Genomic DNA, 21,719 nt, shown 5'->3' on the forward strand with positions numbered 1-21,719 from the left:
TGCTGACATGTTGCCCGCAATGCGTTTATTTTGTACTGACATGTTTGCCCCCATTGCGTTTATTTTGTACTGACATGTTTGCCTGCAGTGCGTTTATTTTGTACTGACATGTTTGCCCGCAATGCGTTTATTTTGTACTGACATGTTTGCCCCCATTGCGTTTATTTTGTACTGACATGTTTGCCCACATTGCGTTTATTTTGTGCTGAAATGTTTGCCCACATTGCGGTTATTTTGTACTGACATGTTTGCCCGCATTGCGGTTATTTTGTACTGACATGTTGCCCGCATTGCGGTTATTTTGTACTGACATGTTGCCCGCATTGCGGTTATTTTGTACTGACATGTTTGCCCGCATTGCGTTTATTTTGTGCTGACATGTTGCCCGCATTGCGGTTATTTTATACTGACATGTTTGCCCGCATTGCGGTTATTTTGTACTGACATGTTGCCCGCATTGCGTTTATTTTGTACTGACATGTTGCCCGCATTGCGGTTATTTTGTACTGACATGTTTGCCCGCATTGCGTTTATTTTGTGCTGAAATGTTGCCCATTGCGTTTATTTTGTGGTGTCTGGGGTAACTGTTGCTGCATTTATTATTTAATGGTCATAGTTGGCTGTGTTTGCTGCTTTGGGGTTATGGCATACTATTAGCATCACACAGTTTCTGCACACCTACGATGTGAATCCACGTTTGACCACATCACGGCGTAAACACTGCTTTCTTATGCCTCGCTGTTGCATCATTACGTTAGCTCCGCCCATAGAATGTCATGACCACGCCCATTTTTTCAGCGCGGCGCGCCGTGCGCGCCGCACCCCCTATTTTTCGCCGCGCCCACCCCCCCCCCTCAATTCCCCCCCGTCCCAGGTTGAGCCTACAAAAATCTGGTCACTCTAGTGAAGGCAGAGTTGTGGTTGTTTGGTGAGGTGTATTTATTTGGGTATTTATTTGGTGAAGGCAGAGTTGTGGTTGTTCGGTGAGGTGTATTCGGTGAAGGCAGAGTTGTTGGTCGGTGAGGTGTATTTGGTGAAGGCAGAGTTGTGGTTGTTCGGTGAGGTGTATTCGGTGAAGGCAGAGTTGTTGGTCGGTGAGGTGTATTTGGTGAAGGCAGAGTTGTGGTTGTTCGGTGAGGTGTATTCGGTGAAGGCAGAGTTGTTGGTCGGTGAGGTGTATTTGGTGAAGGCAGAGTTGTGGTTGTTCGGTGAGGTGTATTCGGTGAAGGCAGAGTTGTTGGTCGGTGAGGTGTATTTGGTGAAGGCAGGGCTGTTGTTGTTCGGTGAGGTGTATTTGGTGAAGGCAGTGTTGTTGTTGGTGAAGGCAGAGTTGTGGTTGTTTGGTGAAGTGTTTTTGGTGAAGGCATATTCTCTTCTCCGGGGGTGGATGTTGTTGCTGCCGCCGGTGGTCACGTTACGTCTCTGTAAACAATCTCCTCGCACCTTTCTGTCCATTGACAAGGAATGGGAAGAGGAGAGAGTGCTGCTGTTGCTCCTCTCCTCCAGCAGGGGGCGCTGCAGCTACATAGATATAATAAGCCTAGATCGTTGCTTTGCACACAGACAGCTGTATGCAGGAGATGCACAGAGGAGGGTGACGGCTGTGCTGGGCGGCTGCACATATACATCTGATCCCCGTGTGACCCGGCGGCGGGGGGGACCTGCCAGTCTCCAGGGAGCGCACAGCCCACATCTGGGAGGGCAGGATGGCTCATCACACGGCAGAGGTAAGAGAGGCAACAATCTGCCTATTAACCCTTCCGCTGCCTGCCTGCCAAGGGAGGTCCGTGCCGCCTGCTGGGTGCCAACAGGTGGGGGGGGGGGGGGGGGCTGGCGGATCCCACTTCCCGTAACCCCTTCCTGGCTAAAGTCATAAACTGCCAGAGTGCTGTGTGTGTACATGTGTCAGTTACTGGTGGAGCACTGTGTACATGTGTCAGTTACTGGTGGAGCACTGTGTACATGTGTCAGTTACTGGTGGAGCAGAGTGTGTACATCTGTCAGTTACTGGTGGAGCACTGTGTACATGTGTCAGTTACTGGTGGAGCAGAGTGTGTACATCTGTCAGTTACTGGTGGAGCAGAGTGTGTACATCTGTCAGTTACTGGTGGAGCAGTGTGTGTACATGTGTCAGTTCCTGGTGGAGCAGTGTGTGTACATGTTTCAGTTCCTGGTGGAGCAGTGTGTGTACATGTGTCAGTTACTGGTGGAGCAGAGTGTGTACATGTGTCAGTTACTGGTGGAGCACTGTGTACATGTGTCAGTTACTGGTGGAGCACTGTGTACATGTGTCAGTTACTGGTGGAGCTCTGTGTACATGTGTCAGTTACTGGTGGAGTGCTGTGTGTGTGTACATGTGTCAGTTACTGGTGGAGCACTGTGTACATGTGTCAGTTACTAGTGGAGCACTGTGTGTACATGTGTCAGTTCCTGGTGGAGCACTGTGTACATGTGTCAGTTCCTGGTGGAGCACTGTGTACATGTGTCAGTTACTGGTGGAGCAGTGTGTGTACATCTGTCAGTTACTGGTGGAACAGTGTGTGTACATCTGTCAGTTACTGGTGGAGCACTGTGTACATGTGTCAGTTACTGGTGGAGCAGTGTGTGTACATCTGTCAGTTACTGGTGGAGCACTGTGTACATGTGTCAGTTACTGGTGGAACAGTGTGTGTACATGTGTCAGTTCCTGGTGGAGCAGTGTGTGTACATGTGTCAGTTACTGGTGGAGCAGTGTGTGTACATGTGTCAGTTACTGGTGGAGCAGTGTGTGTACATCTGTCAGTTACTGGTGGAGCAGTGTGTGTACATCTGTCAGTTACTGGTGGAGCAGTGTGTGTGTACATGTGTCAGTTACTGGTGGAGCAGTGTGTGTACATGTGTCAGTTACTGGTGGAGCACTGTGTACATGTGTCAGTTACTGGTGGAGCAGTGTGTGTAAATGTGTCAGTTACTGGTGGAGCACTGTGTACATGTGTCAGTCACTGGTAGAGCACTGTGTACATGTGTCAGTTCCTGGTGGAGCAGTGTGTGTACATGTGTCAGTTTCTGGTGGAGCAGTGTGTGTACATGTGTCAGTTTCTGGTGGAGCAGTGTGTGTACATGTGTCAGTTACTGGTGGAGCACTGTGTACATGTGTCAGTTACTGGTGGAGCACTGTGTACATGTGTCAGTTACTGGTGGAGCACTGTGTACATGTGTCAGTTACTGGTGGAGCACTGTGTACATGTGTCAGTTACTGGTGGAGCAGTGTGTGTACATCTGTCAGTTACTGGTGGAACAGTGTGTGTACATCTGTCAGTTACTGGTGGAGCACTGTGTACATGTGTCAGTTACTGGTGGAGCAGTGTGTGTACATCTGTCAGTTACTGGTGGAGCAGTGTGTGTACATCTGTCAGTTACTGGTGGAGCACTGTGTACATGTGTCAGTTACTGGTGGAACAGTGTGTGTACATGTGTCAGTTCCTGGTGGAGCAGTGTGTGTACATGTGTCAGTTACTGGTGGAGCAGTGTGTGTACATCTGTTAGTTACTGGTGGAGCACTGTGTACATGTGTCAGTTACTGGTGGAGCAGTGTGTGTACATCTGTCAGTTACTGGTGGAGCAGTGTGTGTACATCTGTCAGTTCCTGGTGGAGCACTGTGTACATGTGTCAGTTACTGGTGGAGCAGTGTGTGTACATCTGTCAGTTACTGGTGGAGCAGTGTGTGTACATGTGTCAGTTACTGGTGGAGCACTTTGTACATGTGTCAGTTACTGGTGGAGCACTTTGTACATGTGTCAGTTACTGGTGGAGCAGTGTGTGTACATCTGTCAGTTACTGGTGGAGCAGTGTGTGTACATCTGTCAGTTACTGGTGGAGCAGTGTGTGTACATGTGTCAGTTCCTGGTGGAGCAGTGTGTGTACATGTGTCAGTTACTGGTGGAGCACTTTGTACATGTGTCAGTTACTGGTGGAGCACTTTGTACATGTGTCAGTTACTGGTGGAGCACTGTGTACATGTGTCAGTTCCTGGTGGCACTCAAATGGCGTATAAACATATAAGCCGACCCGCGTATAAGCCGAAGTACCCACTTTACCTCCAGAAAACAGGAAAAAGTGATTGACTCGCGTATAATCCCCCTCCCTAATATAGCCCCCTCCACAGTAGCCAGAGGTTCCCTCAGTACAAGTCAGCCCCCTTCCCATAGCCAGATGTGCCACAAGGACAATAGTTGTGTCTCAAGACGCCACTAGATGGGGTCATAGATATGAGACGGCGATTGCCACACAGGAAGAATACCCGATCATTGCACCCCTGACACATTGCTTACATGCTCCACAGGAAGTCTGCTCGCTTGCACGCTCCGCTCCACAGGAAGTCTGCTCGCTTGCACGCTCCGCTCCACAGGAAGTCTGCTCGCTTACATGCTCCGCTCCACAGGAAGTCTGCTCGCTTACATGCTCCGCTCCACAGGAAGTCTGCTCGCTTGCATGCTCTGCTCCACAGGAAGTCTGCTCGCTTGCACGCTCCGCTCCACAGGAAGTCTGCTCGCTTGCATGCTCTGCTCCACAGGAAGTCTGCTCGCTTGCACGCTCTGCTCCACAGGAAGTCTGCTCGCTTGCACGCTCTGCTCCACAGGAAGTCTGCTCGCTTGCACGCTCTGCTCCACAGGAAGTCTGCTCGCTTGCACGCTCTGCTCCACAGGAAGTCTGCTCGTTTGCACGCTCTGCTTCACAGGAAGTCTGCTCGCTTGCACGCTCCGCTCCACTGGAAGTCTGCTCGCTTGCAATGCTCTGCTCCACTGGAAGTCTGCTCGCTTGCACGCTCTGCTCCACAGGAAGTCTGCTCGCTTGCACGCTCTGCTCCACAGGAAGTCTGCTCGCTTGCACGCTCTGCTCCACAGGAAGTCTGCTCGCTTGCACGCTCCACTCCACAGGAAGTCTGCTCGCTTGCAATGCTCTGCTCCACAGGAAGTCTGCTCGCTTGCACGCTCTGCTCCACAGGAAGTCTGCTCGCTTGCACGCTCTGCTCCACAGGAAGTCTGCTGGCTTGCACGCTCTGCTCCACAGGAAGTCTGCTCGCTTGCACGCTCCGCTCCACAGGAAGTCTGTCGCTTGCACACTCTGCTCCACAGGAAGTCTGCTCGCTTGCACGCTCTGCTCCACAGGAAGTCTTGAGCAGCGCACTCTGCTGCACAGGAAGTATGCTTGCTTGCACGCTCTGCTCCACAGGAGCAGCGCACTCTGCACACCATGTTGCAGGGGATGAGGGGGGGGGGGGCACAGACACAGCAGGGAAGCCAGCTGGTAAGAGCAGGATCACTAGTGCACAATCCTTACACGCCTCTGCCAGTAACATAACCTGCTCCACCATCCATTCTGCTCCACTGACTCGCATATAAGCCGCGGGGGGAACTTTTCAGCTCATGTTTTGTGCTGAAAAATGAGACTTATATGCGAGTAAATACAGTATACAGAGAGCCAGGCAGCATATCTGTGCAGGGATCAGTGTAAAACAATCATCTGCAGCAATCAGCACAATTGATCTGTGTGGTACTGCTGTGCAGCTAACAAACCAGTTATGTGTGGATTGCGCACGCCCGTTCATACAACACCTCTGATTAGGAAAACATTAATGACATGATTACCATAACACTGGCGTGGCCGCTGTTATTAATGTGCCGATTAAGTCATTGCCTCAAATGTTTTCTTTATTAATCGTCTCAACACTTCCTAAGAGAAGATTTAGTGAAGCAGAAGCCTATAAACTACACACAGCAATTCACAAAGAAGTATTCATGTGATACTTCATCCTGCACCGATAGCGTATCCATACCTGTACCCATACCTCAGAATCAGAATGTATGTATTCGCCAAGAACCATGAATGTCGTACCGGAGCTGTTTGTGGTTCCCGTGGCAATGTCAGTTAGCAGATGACAGACAACACTGACAACATGGGAGATGTACAGATGAGACAGGAAAACTAGGAGAGCATACAGTAGAGGGGACAAGCTTGGGACTGTACCAGGGTGAGGGGCAGTGCTGCTCAGTGGTGCTAGGGAGTGCAGTGTGGGCGGCTGGGTGCTGAGCTGTCCGGGGGGATGAAATGCCGCAGGCGGGCGTACCTGACGGGGGGACTGGAGTTTTCCAGGAGGACAGCTTGGGGGAAGAAGGTGCTCCTGCCACTGGTGGTTCTTCAGGGGATGTTCCTGTAGCAGCGACCGGATGGGAGGAGCTCTAGGAAGCGGCTGCCCAAGTGGGAGGGGCCAGGGGAAATCCTTCAGGCCCTTGTCTTCATTCTAGCGGTATGGAGGAGGTCTGGAAGTGGTAGAGGTGATCCGATGGTCCTTCCCACTGCACTGATAACTCTCTGAAGTTTATACCAAGCTTAACCCGTTGCTTTCTGCTGGAGAGAAACTCCTTGACCCATGGGCAGAGAGAAGAGTCATCTCTGAGCTCTGCAAGCTTGTCCAGCAGGATGTCTGTACAGACTGTACTGAAGGCATAAGAGTCTGCTCTGTTATCAAATCAGATGAAAATTGCTGCCTGTGCCCACTGTCTGTGCTTGCTGTCTATGCCTGCTGCCTGTGCCCCCTACCTGTGCCTGATGTCTCCTTGCTGCCTGTGCTTGCTGTCTATGCCCACTGCCTGTGCCCACTACCTGTGCCCGATGTCTCCTTGCTGCCTGTGCTTGCTGTCTATGCCCACTGCCTGTGCCCACTACCTGTGCCCAATGCCTTGCTGTCTATGCGCGCAGCCTGTGCTTGCTGTCTATGCCTGCTGCCTGTGCCCCCTACCTGTGCCTGATGTCTCCTTGCTGCCTGTGCTTGCTGTCTATGCCCACTGCCTGTGCCCGATGCCTTGCTGTCTATGCGCGCAGCCTGTGCCCACTACCTGTGCCCGATGTCTCCTTGCTGCCTGTGCTTGCTGTCTATGCCCACTACCTGTGCCCAATGCCTTGCTGTCTATGCCTGCTGCCTGTGCCCCCTACCTGTGCCTGATGTCTCCTTGCTGCCTGTGCTTGCTGTCTATGCCCACTGCCTGTGCCCGATGCCTTGCTGTCTATGCCTGCTGCCTGTGCCCCCTACCTGTGCCTGATGTCTCCTTGCTGCCTGTGCTTGCTGTCTATGCCCACTGCCTGTGCCCGATGCCTTGCTGTCTATGCGCGCAGCCTGTGCCCACTACCTGTGCCCGATGTCTCCTTGCTGCCTGTGCTTGCTGTCTATGCCCATTACCTGTGCCCAATGCCTTGCTGTCTATGCCTGCTGCCTGTGCCCCCTACCTGTGCCTGATGTCTCCTTGCTGCCTGTGCTTGCTGTCTATGCCCACTGCCTGTGCCCGATGCCTTGCTGTCTATGCGCGCAGCCTGTGCCCACTACCTGTGCCCGATGTCTCCTTGCTGCCAATGCTTGCTGTCTATGCCCGCTGCCTGTGCCCACTACCTGTGCCCAATGCCTTGCTGTCTATGCGCGCAGCCTGTGCTTGCTGTCTATGCCTGCTGCCTGTGCCCCCTACCTGTGCCTGATGTCTCCTTGCTGCCTGTGCTTGCTGTCTATGCCCACTGCCTGTGCCCGATGCCTTGCTGTCTATGCGCGCAGCCTGTGCCCACTACCTGTGCCAGATGTCTCCTTGCTGCCTGTGCTTGCTGTCTATGCCCGCTGCCTGTGCCCACTACCTGTGCCCAATGCCTTGCTGTCTATGCGCGCAGCCTGTGCTTGCTGTCTATGCCTGCTGCCTGTGCCCGATGTCTCCTTGCTGCCTGTGCCTGTTGCCTGTGCCCGATGTCTGTCCTTGCTGCCTGTGCCCGATTTCTGTGCCTGCTGTCTATGCCCACTGCCTGTGCCCGATGTCTGTCCTTGCTGCCTGTGCCCGTTGCCTGTGCCCGATGTCTGTCCTTGCTGCCTGTTCCCATTGCCTGTGCCCACTGCCTGTGCCCGATGTCTGTCCTTGTTGCCTGCTTGGTGGTGCATTAACTGTCACTGGCTAAATCTAGATAAATGTAGCCACATATCAGGCAATGATGGGCAGATTCAAACAAGAGACAACTCTCTGATGGAATCTGATTAGAGATCTGTTGGCTGCCCAAACACCGCAGGCCGATTCCAGATCAATTTCAGCATGACATCTCTCTGGAATCGGCCGAGTCCGTTGCCTCGCCGCTGCCCCCTAGTGTATAAATGTGCCCCCTGTGTTTATTTATACATCACTTGTCCTGTGTCGCCCACCACGGTGCCCATCTGTCTTCTGCTTCCCGCTCCTCCAATAGTGGTGTACCCGCCACTGGCGCAGAGCACATGGCAGGGGCTTCATGGCATTCATGACTCGTCCCGATATTCCCCGCCAAGTCAAGAGGTGTATGGTCACCTTTACACTCTACAGCTCTGCTGTATACACCGATCACTGGGGAGGGAGGTGAGGAGCTCTGCTGTATACACTGATCACTGGGGAGGGAGGTGAGGATCTCTGCTGTACACTGATCACTGGGGAGGGAGGTGAGGATCTCTGCTGTATACACCGATCACTGGGGAGGGAGGTGAGGAGCTCTGCTGTATACACTGATCACTGGGGAGGGAGGTGAGGATCTCTGCTGTTTACACTGATCACTGGGAAGGGAGGTGAGGATCTCTGCTGTATACACTGATCACTGGGGAGGGAGGTGAGGATCTGTGCTGTATACACCGATCACTGGGGAGGGAGGTGAGGATCTCTGCTGTATACACTGATCACTGGGGAGGGAGGTGAGGATCTGTGCTGTATACACTGATCACTGGGCAGGGAGGTGAGGAGCTCTGCTGTATACACTGATCACTGGGCAGGGAGGTGAGGAGCTCTGCTGTATACACCGATCACTGGGCAGGGAGGTGAGGATCTCTGCTGTGTACACCGATCACTGGGGAGGGAGGTGAGGAGCTCTGCTGTATACACTGATCACTGGGGAGGGAGGTGAGGAGCTCTGCTGTATACACTGATCACTGGGGAGGGAGGTGAGGATCTCTGCTGTACACTGATCACTGGGGAGGGAGGTGAGGATCTCTGCTGTATACACCGATCACTGGGGAGGGAGGTGAGGAGCTCTGCTGTATACACTGATCACTGGGGAGGGAGGTGAGGATCTCTGCTGTTTACACTGATCACTGGGAAGGGAGGTGAGGATCTCTGCTGTATACACTGATCACTGGGGAGGGAGGTGAGGATCTGTGCTGTATACACTGATCACTGGGCAGGGAGGTGAGGAGCTCTGCTGTATACACCGATCACTGGGGAGGGAGGTGAGGAGCTCTGCTGTATACACCGATCACTGGGCAGGGAGGTGAGGATCTCTGCTGTATACACCGATCACTGGGGAGGGAGGTGAGGATCTCTGCTGTATACACCGATCACTGGGGAGGGAGGTGAGGATCTCTGCTGTATACACCGATCACTGGGGAGGGAGGTGAGGAGCTCTGCTGTATACACTGATCACTGGGGAGGGAGGTGAGAAGCTCTGCTGTATACCCCGATCACTGGGGAGGGAGGTGAGGATCTCTGCTGTATACACCGATCACTGGGCAGGGAGGTGAGGATCTCTGCTGTGTACACTGATCACTGGGGAGGGAGGTGAGGATCTCTGCTGTATACACCGATCACTGGGGAGGGAGGTGAGGATCTCTGCTGTATACACTGATCACTGGGGAGGGAGGTGAGGAGCTCTGCTGTATACACCGATCACTGGGCAGGGAGGTGAGGATCTCTGCTGTGTACACCGATCACTGGGGAGGGAGGTGAGGAGCTCTGCTGTATACACTGATCACTGGGGAGGGAGGTGAGGATCTCTGCTGTATACACTGATCACTGGGGAGGGAGGTGAGGAGCTCTGCTGTATACACCGATCACTGGGGAGGGAGGTGAGGAGCTCTGCTGTATACCCCGATCACTGGGGAGGGAGGTGAGGATCTCTGCTGTATACACTGATCACTGGGGAGGGAGGTGAGGATCTCTGCTGTATACACCGATCACTGGGGAGGGAGGTGAGGATCTCTGCTGTATACACTGATCACTGGGGAGGGAGGTGAGGAGCTCTGCTGTATACACCGATCACTGGGGAGGGAGGTGAGGAGCTCTGCTGTATACACCGATCACTGGGGAGGGAGGTGAGGATCTCTGCTGTATACACTGATCACTGGGTAGGGAGGTGAGGATCTCTGCTGTATACACTGATCACTGGGGAGGGAGGTGAGGATCTCTGCTGTATACACTGATCACTGGGGGAGGGAGGTGAGGATCTCTGCTGTATACACTGATCACTGGGGGAGGGAGGGAGGGAGGTGAGGATCTCTGCTGTATACCCCGATCACTGGGCAGGGAGGTGAGGATCTCTGCTGTGTACACCGATCACTGGGGAGGGAGGGAGGTGAGGATCTCTGCTGTATACACTGATCACTGGGGAGGGAGGTGAAGATCTCTGCTGTATACACTGATCACTGGGGAGGGAGGTGAGATCTCTGCTGTATACACTGATCACTGGGGAGGGAGGTGAGGAGCTCTGCTGTATACACTGATCACTGGGGAGGGAGGTGAGGATCTCTGCTGTATACACTGATCACGGGGGAGGGAGGTGAGGATCTCTGCTGTATACACCGATCACTGGGCAGGGAGGTGAGGATCTCTGCTGTATACACTGATCACTGGGGAGGGAGGTGAGGATCTCTGCTGTATACACTGATCACTGGGCAGGGAGGTGAGGAGCTCTGCTGTATACACCGATCACTGGGCAGGGAGGTGAGGATCTCTGCTGTGTACACCGATCACTGGGGAGGGAGGTGAGGAGCTCTGCTGTATACACTGATCACTGGGGAGGGAGGTGAGGAGCTCTGCTGTATACACTGATCACTGGGCAGGGAGGTGAGGAGCTCTGCTGTATACACCGATCACTGGGCAGGGAGGTGAGGATCTCTGCTGTATACACCGATCACTGGGGAGGGAGGTGAGGAGCTCTGCTGTATACACTGATCACTGGGGAGGGAGGTGAGGAGCTCAGCTGTATACACCGATCACTGGGCAGGGAGGTGAGGATCTCTGCTGTGTACACCGATCACTGGGGAGGGAGGTGAGGAGCTCTGCTGTATACACTGATCACTGGGGAGGGAGGTGAGGAGCTCTGCTGTATACACTGATCACTGGGCAGGGAGGTGAGGAGCTCTGCTGTATACACCGATCACTGGGCAGGGAGGTGAGGATCTCTGCTGTATACACCGATCACTGGGGAGGGAGGTGAGGAGCTCTGCTGTATACACTGATCACTGGGGAGGGAGGTGAGGAGCTCTGCTTTATACACTGATCACTGGGGAGGGAGGTGAGGATCTCTGCTGTATACACTGATCACTGGGGAGGGAGGTGAGGATCTCTGCTGTATACACTGATCACTGGGGAGGGAGGTGAGGATCTCTGCTGTATACACTGATCACTGGGGAGGGAGGTGAGGAGCTCTGCTGTATACACTGATCACTGGGGAGGGAGGTGAGGATCTCTGCTGTATACACTGATCACTGGGGAGGGAGGTGAGGATCTCTGCTGTATACACTGATCACTGGGCAGGGAGGTGAGGAGCTCTGCTGTATACACCGATCACTGGGGAGGGAGGTGAGGATCTCTGCTGTATACACTGATCACTGGGGAGGGAGGTGAGGAGCTCTGCTGTATACACTGATCACTGGGGAGGGAGGTGAGGAGCTCTGCTGTATACACTGATCACTGGGGAGGGAGGTGAGGATCTCTGCTGTACACTGATCACTGGGGAGGGAGGTGAGGAGCTCTGCTGTATACACTGATCACTGGGGAGGGAGGTGAGGATCTCTGCTGTATACACCGATCACTGGGCAGGGAGGTGAGGAGCTCTGCTGTATACACTGATCACTGGGGAGGGAGGTGAGGAGCTCTGCTGTATACACTGATCACTGGGCAGGGAGGTGAGGATCTCTGCTGTATACACCGATCACTGGGGAGGGAGGTGAGGATCTCTGCTGTATACACCGATCACTGGGGAGGGAGGTGAGGAGCTCTGCTGTATACACTGATCACTGGGCAGGGAGGTGAGGATCTCTGCTGTATACACCGATCACTGGGGAGGGAGGTGAGGAGCTCTGCTGTATACACTGATCACTGGGGAGGGAGGTGAGGATCTCTGCTGTATACACCGATCACTGGGGAGGGAGGTGAGGATCTCTGCTTATGGGTGTAGCAGGAGAGGCACAGGGTGGAGCGGAGATATGCAGAGTCTGCTGATAAGCCAGCAAAACTCAGCCTTTACCCTGCTGATAGCACACAGCTGTGTACAGAAAGCAGTGTGGTGTACTGGTGTACAGGGTGCCGTGCAGGGAGGATAGTGTACAGAGTGCTCTGCAGTGTACAATCTCCCACTATAGCCTAGTCTCTTTGTGTTGTACTCCAGCTCTAGGGAAAGTTCTTGCTGTGTGCACCATTCTGGGATCCAGTGGATCACCAGGGCTATAGAGAGTGTGATTCCCAGTGGATGCAGTAGAGAAGAGTTCTCAGTTTATTCAGATCCAGTGCTGGGATCTAGAGGATCCCTTCTCCCTGTTTCCAGTGAAGATTCTTCTTTAAAGGATCCTGGGATCTTTCATCTATTTCCCTGGAATACGGAGGATTACGCTTTCTTGTGTCCAGCTTCTTGGACTCTAGTTAATCCTGAGCCACAAATTCTTAGGAAACTTTGAGATTTAACTGGCTCTGTGCAGTGGGGATCTTGTGCTGTGAATCCAGTGGATCCTGAACTTATATTGTGTATTGCTGTCAGTGGACCTTGCGGCGGTCAGACTGCAGTGCGAATGGCTCTAACACACCTGTTACCTTCACAGAAGAACCCGGAGAAGAAGGAGGAGGAGAGCGATGATGACTGTGAAGTCCTGGAGGAGAGTCCCTGTGGACGTTGGCACAAGAGGAAGGAGCAGGTAGGGAGATCAGCTTCATACTGTTTGCATTATATAATGTGTTACCATATGGCTGAGTTTACTACGTCTGGAGAGACTTACATATCTATCACCTGACCACACTGATCACATGCTTCTCCGTGACTTCTCCTAGACACGGCCATCACTTATCAGAGACTTACATATCTGTCACCTGACCAGACTGATCACATGCTTCTCCATGACTTCTCCTAGACACAACAATCACTAATCGGAGATTTGCATATCTATCACCTGACCAGACTGATCACATGCTTCTCCATGACTTCTCCTTGACCTGATCATCACTAATCAGAGACGTACATATCTATCACCTGACCACATTGATCACACGCTTCTCCATGACTTCTCCTAGACATGGCTATCACTAATCAGAGACTTACATATCTGTCACCTGACCACACTGATCACATGCTTCTCCATGACTTCTCCTTGACCTGATCATTACTATCTGGACCAGAACAAAAAGATTAATCTGGTGCACAGGTCCTTCAAAAAAGTTAGTTCACCCAATTGAAAACTGGGGAAGGCAGGTCTACCAAAACACCAAAATGTGACCGTCACTCTCAGAACTATAAAAGTACAAACTTTATTGGTCAACATTCCCATGATCCCACGCCTGATATCCCCCTAGCATCAAACCCTCCCCCCATACAATACTGCACAGGGTACAAACAGCAGGAGCGCTCCCTAAACCCACACCACATACAAACCACATATGCGATATACTGAGTCCAGATCGGCTGATCTTTTACAGATTGTAACGTGTGGAAGAAGTGGGGAAGATGCTGGCTGTCAATACACGCCTTATACACCACTTAAAGGGGCACTACTGCGGGGTAAACTGTAAATTGTAAAATACATGTAAACATATACAAATAAAAGTATGTTTCTTCCAGAGTAAAATGAGCCATAAATGACTTTTCTCCCATGTTGCCGTCACTTACAGTAGGTAGTACAAATCTGACAGAAGTGACAGGTTTTGGACTAGTCCATCTCTTCATAGGGGATTCTCAGCAAGGCTTTAATTCTTTATAAAGATATTCCCGAAAAAAATGTAAACAATGATGCTGGACAGCTCCCCTGCTCCCTACACAGTTTTTTGGCAGTTGGACAGAGCAACTGCCATTCACTAAGTGCTTTTGATAATAAATATAGCCCTGAGAATCCCCTATGAAGAGATGGACTAGTCCAAAACCTGTCACTTCTGTCAGATTTCTATTACTTACTGTAAGTGACAGCAACATAGGAGAAAAGTAATTTATGGCTCATTTTACTCTGGAAAAAATGTACTTTTTATTTGTATATGTATACACATATTTTACATTTCACAATTTTTCGCCATAGTGCCCCTTTAACCAATCTGTAAGGTGGCAGGACTACTCCAGGTAATAGAAAAGCAGCTCTGATGAATAATTCTTGCATCAGAGAACAGTCTAAATCATGTGACTGGATGCACAGAAGTGTCCTCTGTTCTGCCGAGCTATGCATTGCTGATCAATCAGGTAACAACTGTTAGCACAACAATTCCGTCCTGCTCAGCGGCAGCATCAATTGTTACTTTCAGATGAAAAGGTCCTCTGATATCAGCTCGGCGGCGATTTGTATTGTTACCTTTCCTGAGGCGTCACAAAGCCGTGCTTCTCATCCTGCTGTGGCTTCCCGCAGCACACAGGTACCTGGTAATCGATAGCGGTGATTCTACACCAGACTCTGCAACCCACATGTGTAGAAGGAGAGAGTCCCGCTAACCATGTGCAGTTGTCCACGCCCACATACGCATTACGCCCACATCATGTGGGCTTCTTCAGTGTGATGAAGCTGTGGATCGGGGCTGGTGGGCGTTCCTCTCTCTTTTGAGCATTCTCTGCGTAACCAAACCTCGCTTTATAGATTATGGACTGAAACCACGGCACATTTATATTCCTATTATCTTCCGCATACTGGAAACGTATTTCTTTCTTATTTTTCCATCCCATTTAAGTTGTTCACAGAACAGCAAAGCACAGAGACTACTGTAATGACAACTTCCATGTTTTTAGCACATTTTCTTCTTATCCATCCTCTTATCCCCGCTCTCAGCAGGGATTCATCTGTTCTCAGTAGTGTCTCCGCCGTACAGTCTAAACATTCACCTCTCATGCATAACTCTGTCCCCATAATTCCTAAAGTAAAGGTGAAAAGAAAAGGGGCAGAAGAAGATCACAAAGTAGCTTAGCACATGGCAGCGTATTTGTAACAACTTCCTCGGCCAGTGTGATCCATACCTGGACCAGAGCAGAGGGTGGGATACGGCAAGATTGGGAACCAATGTGGTAGAATATACTCTAAGGTAGAGATGGCCGAACAGGTCGCCTGTGAGCACTGTGAACATCATATTTGCAGCAAACATTTGGCATGTTTGACTCCCCCTCTGTACATTATCATTGAGCTAAACTCTGACCCCTTACCTCACAGTCAGCAGACACATGGCAGCCAATCAGCTAACACCCCCTCCTGGACCCTCCCACCCCCACCCCTCTATCAAAAAGCAGTTGCGGTGGCCATATTGGATTCAGCTGGCTGGCTGCTGACTGTTAGTGAGAGCAGGGTCAGACTTGCTGCAGATAGGTAGGGAAAGCATTAGCTAGGCCTGTGTTCTTGTTCCCCAATTGCTGTGAAAGCACCCCAAACAGCCCTATTGAGGGGTAGTGCATCAGTCTCCTGTTTTTCAGTGGACTCCACAGTCCCCAGAGCTGTGTGCACACTACTGCTGTTGCTACAGTCAGTTGCAGGCACAGAACCACTCCAGTGCATTATTATGTCACTGTATTCTGATAGTACTATTGCATTTCTCTGTGTGAGACACTCCACAGCCCACTGACACCAGAGCTGTGTGCACACTACTGCTGTTACCTCATTACACTGCAGGCACAGAACCACTCCAGTGTATTATTATGTCACTGTATTCTGATAGTACTATTGTATCTCTCTGTGTGACACCCCACAGCCCACTGACACCCAGAGCTGTGTGCACACTACTGCTGTTACCTCATTACACTGCAGGCACAGAAACACTCCAGTGTATTATTATGTCACTGTACTCTGATAGTACTATTGTATCTCTCTGTGTGACACCCCACAGCCCACTGACACCCAGAGCTGTGTGCACACTACTGCTGTTACCTCATTACACTGCAGGCACAGAACCACTCCAGTGTATTATTATATCACTGTATTCTGATAGTACTATTGTATCTCTCTGTGTGAGACACCCCACAGCCCACTGCCACCCAGAGCTGTGCACACTACTGCTGTTACCTCATTACACTGCAGGCACAGAACCACTCCAGTGTATTATTATGTCACTGTATTCTGATAGTACTATTGTATCTCTCTGTGTGAGACACCCCACAGCCCACTGACCCCCAGAGCTGTGCACACTACTGCTGTTACCTCATTACACTGCAGGCACAGAACCCCTCCAGTGCATTATTATGTCACTGTATTCTGATAGTACTATTGTATCTCTCTGTGTGACACTCCACAGCCCACTGACACCCAGAGCTGTGCACACTACTGCTGCTGCCTCATTACACTGCAGGCACAGCACCACTCCAGTGTATTATTATGTCACTGTATTCTGATAGTACTATTGTATCTCTCTGTGTGACACTCCACAGCCCACTGACACCAGAGCTGTGTGCACACTACTGCTGTTACCTCATTACACTGCAGGCACAGAACCACTCCAGTGTATTATTATGTCACTGTATTCTGATAGTACTATTGTATCTCTCTGTGTGTGACACTCCACAGCCCACTGACACCCAGAGCTGTGTGCACACTACTGCTGTTACCTCATTACACTGCAGGCACAGAACCACTCCAGTGTATTATTATGTCACTGTATTCTGATAGTACTATTGTATCTCTCTGTGTGTGACACTCCACAGCCCACTGACACCCAGAGCTGTGTGCACACTACTGCTGTTACCTCATTACACTGCAGGCACAGAACCACTCCAGTGCATTATTATGTCACTGTATTCTGATAGTACTATTGCATCTCTCTGTGTGACACCCCACAGCCCACTGACACCCAGAGCTGTGTGCACACTACTGCTGCTGCCTCATTACACTGCAGGCACAGAACCACTCCAGTGTATTATTATGTCACTGTATTCTGATAGTACTATTGTATCTCTCTGTGTGACACTCCACAGCCCACTGACCCCCAGAGCTGTGCACACTACTGCTGTTACCTCATTACACTGCAGGCACAGAACCACTCCAGTGTATTATTATGTCACTGTACTCTGATAGCACTATTGTATCTCTCTGTGTGACACCCCACAGCCCACTGACACCCAGAGCTGTGTGCACACTACTGCTGTTACCTCATTACACTGCAGGCACAGAACCACTCCAGTGTATTATTATGTCACTGTATTCTGATAGTACTATTGTATCTCTCTGTGTGACACTCCACAGCCCACTGACACCCAGAGCTGTGCACACTACTGCTGTTACCTCATTACACTGCAGGCACAGAACCACTCCAGTGTATTATTATGTCACTGTATTCTGATAGTACTATTGTATCTCTCTGTGTGACACTCCACAGCCCGCTGACACCCAGAGCTGTGTGCACACTACTGCTGTTACCTCATTACACTGCAGGCACAGAACCCCTCCAGTGTATTATTATGTCACTGTATTCTGATAGTACTATTGTATCTCTCTGTGTGTGACACCCCACAGCCCACTGACACCCAGAGCTGTGCACACTACTGCTGTTACCTCATTACACTGCAGGCACAGAACCACTCCAGTGTATTATTATGTCACTGTATTCTGATAGTACTATTGTATCTCTCTGTGTGACACTCCACAGCCCGCTGACACCCAGAGCTGTGTGCACACTACTGCTGTTACCTCATTACACTGCAGGCACAGTACCACTCCAGTGTATTATTATGTCACTGTATTCTGATAGTACTATTGTATCTCTGTGAGACACCCCACAGCCCACTGACACCCAGAGCTGTGTGCACACTACTGCTGTTACCTCATTACACTGCAGGCACAGTACCCCTCCAGTGTATTATTATGTCACTGTATTCTGATAGTACTATTGTATCTCTCTGTGTGACACCCCACAGCCCACTGACACCCAGAGCTGTGTGCACACTACTGCTGTTACCTCATTACACTGCAGGCACAGAACCCCTCCAGTGTATTATTATGTCACTGTATTCTGATAGTACTATTGTATCTCTCTGTGTGTGACACCCCACAGCCCACTGACACCCAGAGCAGTGCACACTACTGCTGTTACCTCATTACACTGCAGGCACAGAACCCCTCCAGTGTATTATTATGTCACTGTATTCTGATAGTACTATTGTATCTCTCTGTGTGAGACACTCCACAGCCCACTGACACCCAGAGCTGTGTGCACACTACTGCTGTTACCTCATTACACTGCAGGCACAGAACCCCTCCAGTGTATTATTATGTCACTGTATTCTGATAGTACTATTGTATCTCTCTGTGTGACACTCCACAGCCCACTGACACCCAGAGCTGTGAGCACACTACTGCTGTTACCTCATTACACTGCAGGCACAGAACCACTCCAGTGTATTATGTCACTGTACTCTGATAGTACTATTGTATCTCTGTGTGTGTGACAGTCCACAGCCCACTGACACCCAGAGCTGTGTGCACACTACTGCTGCTGCCTCATTACACTGCAGGCACAGAACCACTCCAGTGTATTATTATGTCACTGTATTCTGATAGTACTATTGTATCTCTGTGTGACACCCCACAGCCCACTGACACCCAGAGCTGTGTGCACACTACTGCTGTTACCTCATTACACTGCAGGCACAGAACCACTCCAGTGTATTATTATGTCACTGTACTCTGATAGTACTATTGTATCTCTGTGTGTGACACTCCGCAGCCCACTGACACCCAGAGCTGTGCACACTACTGCTGTTACCTCATTACACTGCAGGCACAGAACCCCTCCAGTGTATTATTATGTCACTGTATTCTGATAGTACTATTGTATCTCTCTGTGTGACACTCCACAGCCCGCTGACACCCAGAGCTGTGTGCACACTACTGCTGTTACCTCATTACACTGCAGGCACAGAACCACTCCAGTGTATTATTATGTCATTGTATTCTGATAGTACTATTGCATCTCTCTGTGTGACACCCCACAGCCCACTGACACCCAGAGCTGTGCACACTACTGCTGTTACCTCATTACACTGCAGGCACAGGACCACTCCAGTGTATTATTATGTCACTGTATTCTGATAGTACTATTGTATCTCTCTGTGTGACACCCCACAGCCCACTGACACCCAGAGCTGTGTGCACACTACTACTGTTGTCTCATTACACTGCAGGCACAGAACCCCTCCAGTGTATTATTATGTCACTGTATTCTGATAGTACTATTGTATCTCTCTGTGTGAGACACCCCACAGCCCACTGACACCCAGAGCTGTGTGCACACTACTGCTGTTACCTCATTACACTGCAGGCACAGAACCCCTCCAGTGTATTATTATGTCACTGTATTCTGATAGTACTATTGTATCTCTCTGTGTGAGACACCCCACAGCCCACTGACACCCAGAGCTGTGTGCACACTACTGCTGTTACCTCATTACACTGCAGGCACAGTAACACTCCAGTGTATTATTATGTCACTGTATTCTGATAGTACTATTGTATCTCTCTGTGTGACACTCCACAGCCCACTGACACCCAGAGCTGTGTGCACACTACTGCTGTTACCTCATTACACTGCAGGCACAGAACCCCTCCAGTGTATTATTATGTCACTGTATTCTGATAGTACTATTGTATCTCTCTGTGTGTGACACCCCACAGCCCACTGACACCCAGAGCTGTGCACACTACTGCTGTTACCTCATTACACTGCAGGCACAGAACCACTCCAGTGCATTATTATGTCACTGTATTCTGATAGTACTATTGTATCTCTCTGTGTGACACCCCACAGCCCACTGACACCCAGAGCTGTGTGCACACTACTGCTGTTACCTCATTACACTGCAGGCACAGAACCACTCCAGTGCATTATTATGTCACTGTATTCTGATAGTACTATTGTATCTCTCTGTGTGACCCTCCACAGCCCCCTGACACCCAGAGCTGTGTGCACACTACTGCTGTTACCTCATTACACTGCAGGCACAGTAACACTCCAGTGTATTATTATGTCACTGTATTCTGATAGTACTATTGTATCTCTCTGTGTGACACTCCACAGCCCACTGACACCCAGAGCTGTGTGCACACTACTGCTGTTACCTCATTACACTGCAGGCACAGAACCCCTCCAGTGTATTATTATGTCACTGTATTCTGATAGTACTATTGTATCTCTCTGTGTGACACCCCACAGCCCACTGACACCCAGAGCTGTGTGCACACTACTGCTGTTACCTCATTACACTGCAGGCACAGAACCACTCCAGTGCATTATTATGTCACTGTATGCTGATAGTACTATTGTATCTCTCTGTGTGACACCCCCCAGCCCACTGACACCCAGAGCTGTGCACACTACTGCTGTTACCTCATTACACTGCAGGCACAGAACCACTCCAGTGTATTATTATGTCACTGTATTCTGATAGTACTATTGTATCTCTCTGTGTGACACCCCACAGCCCACTGACACCCAGAGCTGTGTGCACACTACTGCTGTTACCTCATTACACTGCAGGCACAGAACCACTCCAGTGCATTATTATGTCACTGTATTCTGATAGTACTATTGTATCTCTCTGTGTGTGACATCCCACAGCCCACTGACACCCAGAGCTGTGCACACTACTGCTGTTACCTCATTACACTGCAGGCACAGAACCACTCCAGTGCATTATTATGTCACTGTATTCTGATAGTACTATTGTATCTCTGTGTGTGACACTCCACAGCCCACTGACACCCAGAGCTGTGTGCACACTACTGCTGTTACCTCATTACACTGTAGGCACAGAACCCCTCCAGTGCATTATTATGTCACTGTACTCTGATAGTACTATTGTATCTCTCTGTGTGAGACACCCCACAGCCCACTGACACCCAGAGCTGTGTGCACACTACTACTGTTACCTCATTACACTGCAGGCACAGAACCACTCCAGTGCATTATTATGTCACTGTATTCTGATAGTACTATTGTATCTCTCTGTGTGTGACACTCCACAGCCCACTGACACCCAGAGCTGTGTGCACACTACTGCTGTTACCTCATTACACTGCAGGCACAGAGCCACTCCAGTGCATTATTATGTCACTGTATTCTGATAGTACTATTGTATCTCTCTGTGTGAGACTCCACAGCCCACTGACACCCAGAGCTGTGTGCACACTACTGCTGTTACCTCATTACACTGCAGGCACAGAACCACTCCAGTGCATTATTATGTCACTGTATACTGATAGTACTATTGTATCTCTGTGTGTGACCCCCCACAGCCCACTGACACCCAGAGCTGTGTGCACACTACTGCTGTTACCTCATTACACTGCAGGCACAGAACCACTCCAGTGTATTATTATGTCACTGTATTCTGATAGTACTATTGTATCTCTCTGTGTGACACTCCACAGCCCACTGACACCCAGAGCTGTGTGCACACTACTGCTGTTACCTCATTACACTGCAGGCACAGAACCACTCCAGTGCATTATTATGTCACTGTATTCTGATAGTACTATTGTATCTCT

At 50.5% G+C, this 21,719-nt stretch overlaps 1 protein-coding gene across 2 annotated transcripts in view; it reads left to right on the forward strand.

The window, feature by feature from the left end:
• The first annotated feature begins 1,579 nt into the window (after positions 1-1,579).
• Positions 1,580-21,719, forward strand: part of NRBP2 (nuclear receptor binding protein 2) — a 286,650-nt gene continuing 266,510 nt past the window's right edge. The window contains exons 1-2 of one of the 2 annotated variants that reach the window (XM_068238202.1): positions 1,580-1,727; positions 12,837-12,929. In XM_068238202.1, coding sequence (XP_068094303.1) covers positions 1,707-1,727; positions 12,837-12,929 — 114 coding nt within the window. In that variant the 5' untranslated portion in view covers positions 1,580-1,706. Of the gene's footprint in view, positions 1,728-12,298; positions 12,930-21,719 lie in introns of those variants that run through there. The other variant, XM_068238201.1, reaches the window with a different exon arrangement.

The sequence above is a fragment of the Hyperolius riggenbachi genome, chromosome 5, assembly GCF_040937935.1.
Source record: "Hyperolius riggenbachi isolate aHypRig1 chromosome 5, aHypRig1.pri, whole genome shotgun sequence".
NCBI lineage: Eukaryota > Metazoa > Chordata > Amphibia > Anura > Hyperoliidae > Hyperolius > Hyperolius riggenbachi.